This window comes from Pinus tabuliformis, chromosome 8, assembly GCF_031772625.1.
Source record: "Pinus tabuliformis cultivar Carrire ecotype Pingquan chromosome 8, CPIR1, whole genome shotgun sequence".
Lineage (NCBI taxonomy): Eukaryota > Viridiplantae > Streptophyta > Pinopsida > Pinales > Pinaceae > Pinus > Pinus tabuliformis.
This window is the reverse complement of record NC_142294.1, coordinates 340,317,052-340,326,572: the sequence shown is the minus strand read 5'-3', so window position 1 is coordinate 340,326,572 and position 9,521 is coordinate 340,317,052. Positions and strand designations below refer to the sequence as shown.

The 9,521-nt window shown below is 35.3% G+C and overlaps 1 protein-coding gene across 1 annotated transcript; it reads right to left on the bottom strand.

The window, feature by feature from the left end:
- Positions 1–5,869: 5,869 nt before the first annotated feature.
- Positions 5,870–7,329, bottom strand: LOC149235529 (putative pectinesterase 11). Its single transcript, XM_089368579.1, has 5 exons — positions 7,100–7,329; positions 6,745–6,916; positions 6,473–6,661; positions 6,139–6,374; positions 5,870–6,032 (listed from the first exon to the last, which is right to left on the bottom strand). The coding sequence occupies exons 1-5, from the start codon at positions 7,327–7,329 to the stop codon at positions 5,870–5,872; spliced, it is 990 nt and encodes a 329-aa protein (XP_089224705.1).
- Between the last annotated feature and the right edge of the window lie 2,192 nt (positions 7,330–9,521).

Genomic DNA, 9,521 nt, shown 5'->3' with positions numbered 1-9,521 from the left:
GTATCTGTCCTCTGAATCATTCACACCCTGTTTCACCTTGAAAACCCATTTGCATCCCAAAGTTTTCCTGCCTTTCGGAAGTTCAACCAGATCCCATGTGCCATTCTTACCTAAGGCCATCATTTCTTCCTTCATGGCTGCTTTCCATTTGTCACTCTTTGAACCTTCTACAACTTCCTGATAACACAAAGGTTCATCATCGTTAGCGGTCAAAGCAACTGAAGTAACATAATCATTATACCTTCTCGGAGGGCGTTTGATCCTTGTAGACCTCCTTAAGGATGTTTCTGGTGCTTCCACAATTGGCTGACTACCATCTGTAGGAACTTCTTCATGATCACCATCTGAGACTTGTTCATGACCTACATCTGAACCCTGTTCATAATTTGATTCTGAAACCTGTTCATGACTAGAATCTGAACTATGGTCATCATGACTATCATCAGAAGTGATGTCAAACTGAATGTGCTGGAAATCAGATACATCATCCTGTTTCAATTTATTATCTACATCTAACTGTACAAGAGAGGATTCATCAAACTTTACATCTCTGTTGATGATGATTTTGCGGGTAGTAGGATCCCACAACCTAAATCCCTTTGTTCCATCACCATACCCAACAAAGATATACCTTTTTTATTTCGGATCTAATTTAGTTCACTGATGTTTAGGCACTAGAGCATATGCATCACAACCAAACACTCTGAGTTTAGAATAATCACAAGGGTGACCTTTCCATACCTCTTGAGGAATCTTGCAACCTATCGCTGTCGAAGGTGACCAATTTATCACATAACAAACTCTAGCCACTGCTTCTATCCACAACTCCTTCTGCAAACCAGCATTACTCCGCATACTCCTTGCTCTCTCCAGAAGAGTCTTGTTCATGCGTTCAGCAACTCCATTTTGCTGAGGAGTATAAACAGTAGTCTTATGTCTCTCGATCCCTGCATCCTTGCAATAGTTTTCAAACTCCTTGGAGGTAAAATCACCACCATTGTCAGTTCTTAAACATTTTATAGTTCTACCAGTGATGTTTTCTATCAATGCTCTAAACTGCTTGAAAACTGTAAAAACATCAGACTTCCTTTTCAACATGTAGACCCATACTTTCCTAGAAAAATCATCAATAAACGACACAAAATATGACGAGCCACCATACGAGGTTGTAGGTGCTGGACCCCAAACATCTGAATGGATATAATCAAGTATTCCTTTACTAGTATGTTTGCCTGTTTTAAACTTTTGTTTACTTTGTTTTCCAAACAGACAATGTTTACAGAAATCTAACTTTCCAGACCTTAGATTAGGAAGTAACTTGCGATCACCCAAAATCTTTAACCCTCTTTCGCTCATATGGCCCAACCTCTGATGCCATAGGCGAATGGAACTACTGTCATGTTCAGACACCGTAGACACATGAACTGACCCTGTTCTTCCTTCTAACTGAAACAGATTTCCTACTTTCTTAGCTTTCATTACTAGTAAAATACCTTTGTAAATTTTCATTACTCCACCTTGAATGACAGTTTTATATCCATTTGTGTCAAGTTCCCCCAGTGAAATTAGATTTTTTCTTAAATCTGGTACATGTCTTACATCAGTTAACATTTTGGTTGTCCCATCAAACATTTGCAGCTGTATACTCCCTATTCCCACAATATTATATGTGACATCATTACCCATGTACACGATTCCATCATTCACTGATCTATATGTCTTAAACCAGTCTCTATGAATACACATGTGGTTTGATGCACCGGAATCTAACAAGAAATGTTGATCATGATTTGACAAATTAACTGATAAGACTTCGTCACTCATACATGAACCAGATGCTGAACCTGTATCAATCGTGTTCGCTTCCTTCTTTTATGTCGATGAAGCTTCTTTAGAAGTTTGTTGTCGCTTCCAGCAATCCTTCTTCAAATGCCCTGATTTGCCGCAGAACCAACACTTTACTTTACTCTTCTTTCCTTTCAACTTTGAATGCAAATTGCTGTGCTTCTCGGAGCGTCTTTCTCTAGAACGACCTCTAGCCATCATTGCCTCTGATGTATAGGTGTCAGCATTCGACCACTTCCTGGTCTCCTCCGACAACAAAGCTCCGATGACATCATCAAATTCAATGGTTTCGGATGAACTAAGACTTATAGAAGTAACAAAATGATCCCACGACTCAGGCAATGAGCACAATAAAGTTATGGCTTTATCCTCGGCTTCAAATTTTACTTCTCTGCTTTCTAATTGTACCATTAGAGTATTAAAAACATTCAAATGATCAGTAATGGAAGTACCTTCCTTCATTCACAGACTGTATAGCTGTCGCTTTAGGAGAATCCGATTTGTCAAGGATTTTGTCATATACAGCTTCTCCAACTTCGTCCACAAACCAGCTGCAGTCTTCTCTGACACAATGCTAAATAAAACATGATCAGATAAACACAATTCAATTCCGCTCAAGGCTCTTCCATCCAATTCATTCCACTCATCATCTGTCACGAGGTAAGGCAGTTTGGATCTGCCCAACAACGCCTTCACCACGCCTTGTTGTACCAGCAAATCATGCATCTTTACCTTCCAGATCTCGAAATTATTTTTTCCATTAAATTTCTCGATTTCAAATCGGGCACTCTAAGTTTTCGCCATCTCGTCTAAAAAATCAAAGAATCTCCAATTCCAACCTTTTTTTTTAAAGTTAATATATTACACTGCCTTTGCCTTAAAAAAACAAAAAACTTTTTTGCTGTGCGAATTACAATACAAAACCTAGTAGCAATTTTACCAACAAAATTGGCGCATTGGCGCTCTCATCACTCTAGCAAATCCACGCCGACAGCAAAATCACTTAGAGTGACAAAATTGGCGCGACTATCACCTTCGGATCCGCGCTAATGAGGAAATGGGCACATTGGCGCACTTAATAAAACTTTATCGGCGCCTTTCTGATTGTTGGCGCTACTGTTTTGGAATAATCCGCGCCAATAAAAAAAAACTTAGAGAGAAAACAAAACCCGCCAGCGGAACTCCACCTACAGCGATCCACTAACACGCGTACCAAAAACAAAAAAATTCCAGCGTAATACAAAGGTCAGCTCAAACCATGCTACCACCGCAATATACAAAAGGAAAACATGCACAACACTTCAAACAATTTACAATTCAAAGTCCTGCGTTGTGTAGGTTACTGTCTTGCGCTATACATAAGTTAACGCTGCACACCAACCAGCGTTCAACTCACACAGCCACGACGTTTGATGGCAACACGTCAACTGCAACTCCAAGCACAGCAGCACACCCACGTCGTTTTGGTTAAATACCACACTGCTCTGTTATGGTTTACTTCCACACATGGTAACACTATCACATACAGCACGCAGCAGCTATAAGTCACGAAACAACAACTATAAACCACCGCACGCTCCCTGATCCAACGCGCAGGCACTTCCAACACCACCGCATCAGCCGATCTGCTCACGGTGCAAGTATTAATTGTGTATATTTTGTTGATCTCCGCGCAGATGCAATAAACATGCCAGCACTGATCCAAAACAGCACGCTTGAATATCCACACATGCTAGCACTGTTTCAACGCTGTTTACCCACGTGTTGTTTGAGTGGTCTTTAGAACTGACGCGTTTGCTGCTCTTTGATCTATTGCAGTTTATAGACAACCGCTACCAGTGCGCAGCTCAGCCTTACGCACAATATCAATGCGCAGGTCCACCTCTGCATTCAACACAATCCACAGTACCTCAGTACCGCTGCGCGCTCCTCCAACTTGCTCTCATACCACTTGTTGGAGCAATTAGTGCACAGCTAGTTAAAATAGACAAGCAACAGTAGATAAAACACATCACATAAGAGACACAGGAGTTTTACATGGTTCACCCAACCAATCTGGGCTAGGTCCACCAAACATAAGCATTGCCAAATTTTATTATCGAACAGGAGATTACAAGATAATTCGGTTCCTCACAAGCTCTCACGCACTCTACCCAATCCGTCTGGACACCTATTTTATAGCTAAGAGGATCTAACTGCGTCATAAATCCTCCTACAGCAAATATAGGATGCATTAACTTTCTCCCAACAAAATAGAGCTAATATAGCAACCAAATCAGATTGCTGTCACCTACTAAGATTTTTGCCTATTTTATTAAAACAGAAAATCTCAACAGCTTTATTATTGCATAGTTAAAAAAAAATTTGAAAAATAACTATGCAATATTTAAATCAAATTTTTTATTTAATAAATATAATGAAAGATTAATTTAAGTTTTGTTTTTTTCTTCATTAAAAATAATAATAATAAATATATATTTTCTTTTCAAAATTTCCAATAAAAATTATTTAAGATTCAAAATAAATTATTTAAAATTCAATAAATTTAAAATATTATTTATTAATATTACAATATATATTAAATTGTAGAAAAAAAATTGAAAACGTTGAATTCATTTTGTATTAAAAATACTAAATTTAGTAATTAAAAATTACAATATCAAACAAAATTTAAGTAAATTGATTGTTTGATGACCTATTACAATTATTTAAAATCATGATACATTTATCATTTTTAAACTAATAAAAATGATATATCAGAAAAATATAAATACATCGTTTATTTTGGAAATTATTTATTTTATTTTTAAAATGTACCGACTAAATTCAATTAGAGGTGAATATTACTATAAACATATTCAGAATAGGTGAATAAAGAGTTAATTTATTAGGTTATTATTTAGAATTTATTATTAACAAATTTAAAAACAAATATTTGATTTTATATTTAGAAATTAAATTTTTATTTAAAAACATAAATATTTTTTATCACTATAAAATAAATTGTTGTTATTTAATAATGAAAAAAATTCATAATATGTGTAATGTTTGTATGATAAATAAAAGATATGGGATGATTTAATTGGTGAAGATTATGTTACGAAGAATTAGATAAATGATAAGTTTTGAGATTAAAATTTATTAAAATCTTTCAATTAATTTATACTTTTATTTAAATTTATAGAAAAAAATCAAAATCTATTTTAAATCTGCACCTAGTGAGCACTTAGAGAAATAAAATTAACTACTCAAAGCAGAAAGATCTGGTCTAAAATCTACATCTACGGAGCACTTAGACAAATAAAATAACTACTCAAAGCAGCAAGATCTTGTCTAATGAATCTGAACCGTTAAAAAGCAGCCCTGTGGTCGACGAATGGATCTGAACGGCCAGGACAACGAAGCAAATTCAATCTAAAACATAACTTTCACATGGGAAAAACCTTGCCAAGTACTTCAATACCAGAAAAATCCTTGCTATCTAGTTTTCAGAAACAAATCATACGTAGTTCTAAATTATGTAAATATACTTTCAAATTCACCTTCAGAGTTCACGCGTCAGCTTTATTCTCTCGCTTGTTCTTCTCAGCATCAAGTTTTTAATCTCTGGCCAACATTGACAATTACTAGCTAGACTTCAGTTTATGCTAGATTCGTATTGTGGTATCATAAACAAAGTGAGGACGGTAACAAATATTGAACAATGAAAGCGTATAGACTGCCATTCTTCATGGTGTATTGATACATGAATAAATTCCACACGACCGTTGAATAAATTCCACACTGGAGCATAAATTATCGTAAGAACCGTGAACGAATAATGAAATGAATCGTTTACAATGTACATTTGGCATTGAATTACAAACCCGTTGAGACAGATCATGCTATTCAACGCGATTGCTCTTATTGCTTGAGACTCAAGCAACGAATGCAACTTAACGTGTCAAGAAACGAGGGAATTGTTAGAAGAAGAAAATTACTGGCCGAGGTTTTAGCCATTTATTGGAACCAAATTAGTAGATCTCTACCAGCGGGTTGGCATATTTTTGATCCAATTCTGCCCATCAATGAAACTGCTACTTAAAAACGGTGCAGCCTCCTTGTGACTGAGTTCACGCGACCATGAGACTCTTCGTTTATTAGTTGCACCAGGTCCGGAACATTTGTACAACCCATAATACACAGTTCTGCACATAGACACAGAAGAGAAATTATGTTGTCAGAATGGGATTCTGATAGTCCATGCATAGATGTGAGCATTAGATTTGCTTTGTTGGGATAACAGTAGCTTACGATTCTCTGGAAGGATCCTTCCAATTATCCCATCCTTCTGGGAAGATAATGTCAGCAATGTAAGTGTAAGCAAATACTACTCTCGAGTAACGTCCCCATGCCCTGCCGAGGTACATTAGTCCACGACCGGTAATGATACAATTTAGAAAGGTGAAGCCCGTGTTTATACCCTGAGAGGATCTGCTTTGAGCTGTAATTGCGCCATTTAGCTCAGGAATCGTATGCAGACGACATTTCTAAGAGTACATAACCACCAGAAACGTTTATCAGCTCTAAACCATGACAAAATAAAACAATGAAAACATTTTGCATGATCTGCAGTCAGTGAGTTTACCTCATAGACAGATTGTCCATCACCACATATGAAGTCGGCGGCACCTTCGATGAAACAGCTTCTAAAGTAATGCCTCCCGCTCTCGTCCAGCACAGTGTCTTGATACCCCAGAAATCTGCATCCGTAAAAGGCACAACGATCTCCCGATATCCTCAGAGCCACAGCTTGATCGCCCGGACCATAAGAGTTCTGCAACAAAAATATGTACTTTTAAATAATGTCCAGTTTTAATAGGACATTATATATTATACTAGGATTTAATAGCGAAATACCTGGATTGTGATATATCTGGCCATGAAATCTGAAGCATACACAGACACCGTTGCGCTGTAAAATGTCCCTCCACTTGATTTAGCACTATCATTCCAAGTGATGACAGTATTGTTGGCACCCGAGCCACTCAGAACTATAAATGGCTTGTCTGCAGGTATCGTCACCTTCTCCCTGATCACATAAGGCCACAACACTAAGTTTCTCATCCTAAAAGACTCGTTTCTAGATAAAATTTAATGGAGAGATATATTGTTGAATCAAAACTATGCAGAAAGGATAAGTCTTCTGACAAAATTATATCGTGAGAGTCATATTCTCTCATGAAACTAATCAGCGGGTTCATTGGTTGCTCACTTATAAATGCCGGGTTTGACCTGAATTATGATCAAGTGCATGCTATTCGCTGGAATCGCATTGATGGCATCCTGGACCGTTGTAAAATGGCCGTTCCCTTCCTCCTTGGAAACTACTATAACTCTGGCTACACTCTTAAGTTTTCGAGACGATCTGCTATTCAACAATACCGGGATATCCTTGTCTACATGGGTGTCGTTCATCAGATGGCGTTGAGAAATTGTAGCCATAGAGTAAGCAGGTTTTAGAGAAAAGATATGAAGCGATGTCAAAAGCAAAGCGAAAAGAGTTACTCTCTTACAGTTAGACATCATGGATATATGAAAACAGTACGAGATTGAGGCAAACTGTGGAAGAAAGACGATATTATCACAGAAAACAAGTAGGTGGATAGGAACCCAAACACTTGCACTAGAACCCGACAGAAGATGGTATTTATATGAGCAGAAATCCAAGTATGATTTGAGTTTCATCTTAAGGAATCGAGAGCCGGCGGAGGGACGATGCTACTGCAAGGTAGGGATTGCTTTTTAAGTTGAGATGGGCGTAGGCGGGGATGTCAGCTCTGCGCCGAAAAGCGTGGCCAGCAATGTTATAGTTAAATGACTACAGTGTCGAGACTCGAGCCTCTTCATCCCATTTGAATTTGGAGGTAATATATTAAATTGTCAATGTGAGAGGAACATGTAATGCAATTGCCTTGTAGCGTCTGTACACCTCATTTAAATCTTTTATAGAGGTTGCTAATCTTACACTACCTTTTATAAATGCCAGCTACGCTTTATCCCACTATCCAAATACATCCTTTAATCTTACTTTTCTCCTTTTTAATTCCGGATAATCTTCCTCTCAACACATCCTTCGGACAGACCATTTATTAGTTTGTTTGTTTTTTTCATTCTTCAAGGTACAGCACGGTAGTATAATTTAGTTTTTATTTTTATTATTTCATCACAGTACAACAGAGCATATTTTAGAGGGAAACATATTTTAACAAAATTTTAAGACATCACAGTGCTGCGGTATCTTTTAACGCCGTGCAGTCTGATTTAGGACATGGACGTTGCTTTTGAATGAGATATAACTATGTTTTATATTGCCATTGTATTTTAAGATGTGGAGGTTAGTATTATTATTTTCCGTTTAGATTTACATAAATTAATAATTTATCTCTTTTAATTTTAAAAATATATAAAGTTATGATGATTTTAAATAATAATAATAAAATATATTTTAAAAATTTAAAATTAGAAATGGAAAAATATATTAATATAAATAAAAATTATAAATCAAAAATACTATTAAAACTTTAATGTAAATTTTATATAATTAGCTACACAAATTATACATATCAAAGAAATAATAGTAATAATAATAATATCAATGAAATTTACAAATGTACATATCAATGAAAAAATAATAATAATAAATTGAAAAATGAAAAATTCTGTGTAAAATTTGGACAGACGATGTCAACTGTGAAGATGACTGAGAACCACACCCGTAACCCATTCAAAAACATCACGATAGGAACCAAGGAATTAATGTAATCTCGCTCATCGAGGACAATGAACTCATTTAATGTATACTCACCGTGCACTTCCTCAACCTCAACAAAATAAAAAGGGCGGGGCGTTCTCTACAGAGCGACAAATTTATCCGACATCAAAAAAATCATTGGAATCTGGTTCTCAGAGTATAAGTGTTTATAAAACTGGTTATGTACGGAATAGAAGATTTGGGAAATTCTTCTCATCAAGACTAAAGTCAGAGTCACTTGACTGTTCTATATCAAAGATTTAATGTTTGTGATAAATTTTATTTGGAAATTTAGTTATATAACTTTTTTATTAAATATCCAAATTATAATGAGCCAAAACTACAAGACTACATGCATACTTTGAATTTCATGTAACTCATACCTAAATAGCTTCTTAAATTGCCTACTAGACTCATATAGAGAATATATATATTATTTAAATTAGTAAATTGTTTAGAGAGAGTATATATGTTATTTAAATTACATGAATACTACAAGTATTCCATGTTTTCCTTATCCAAAAGATTATTCACTAATTCTTTGTGCTTTTATTCTTTAATTAATTAGTTATTTTAACCTAATATCGTCAACTTACTATTGTAGTTTTATTCTTAAATTAATTAATTCTTTTAACATAATATCGTTAGCTTACTAAAAAGATATATATGTTATTTAAACTGCTTGCTTGCTACATTCATAGGGAGAATATATATATTTTATTTAAATTACATGGATATTATAAGTATTCCATCTTTTCCTTACCCAAAAGATTGTTCACTAATTCTTTAAGGTTTTATTCTTAAATTAATTAGTTCTTTTAACATAATATTTGTCACCTTAGTAAAAAGTTATAACGATTTTTACTACAATATATATTTAATA

What these genes read in the sequence shown, in the direction of transcription:
- LOC149235529 (XM_089368579.1), bottom strand. Translation starts at nt 7,329, where the DNA reads ATGGCTACAATTTCTCAACGCCATCTGATGAACGACACCCATGTAGAC. An exon ending in GTCAAACCCGGCATTTATAA is followed by an intron (nt 6,917 to 7,099) that starts GTGAGCAACCAA and finishes TTATGTGATCAG; the next exon opens with GGAGAAGGTGACGATACCTG. An exon ending in ATGGACAATCTGTCTATGAG is followed by an intron (nt 6,375 to 6,472) that starts GTAAACTCACTG and finishes ATGTACTCTTAG; the next exon opens with AAATGTCGTCTGCATACGAT.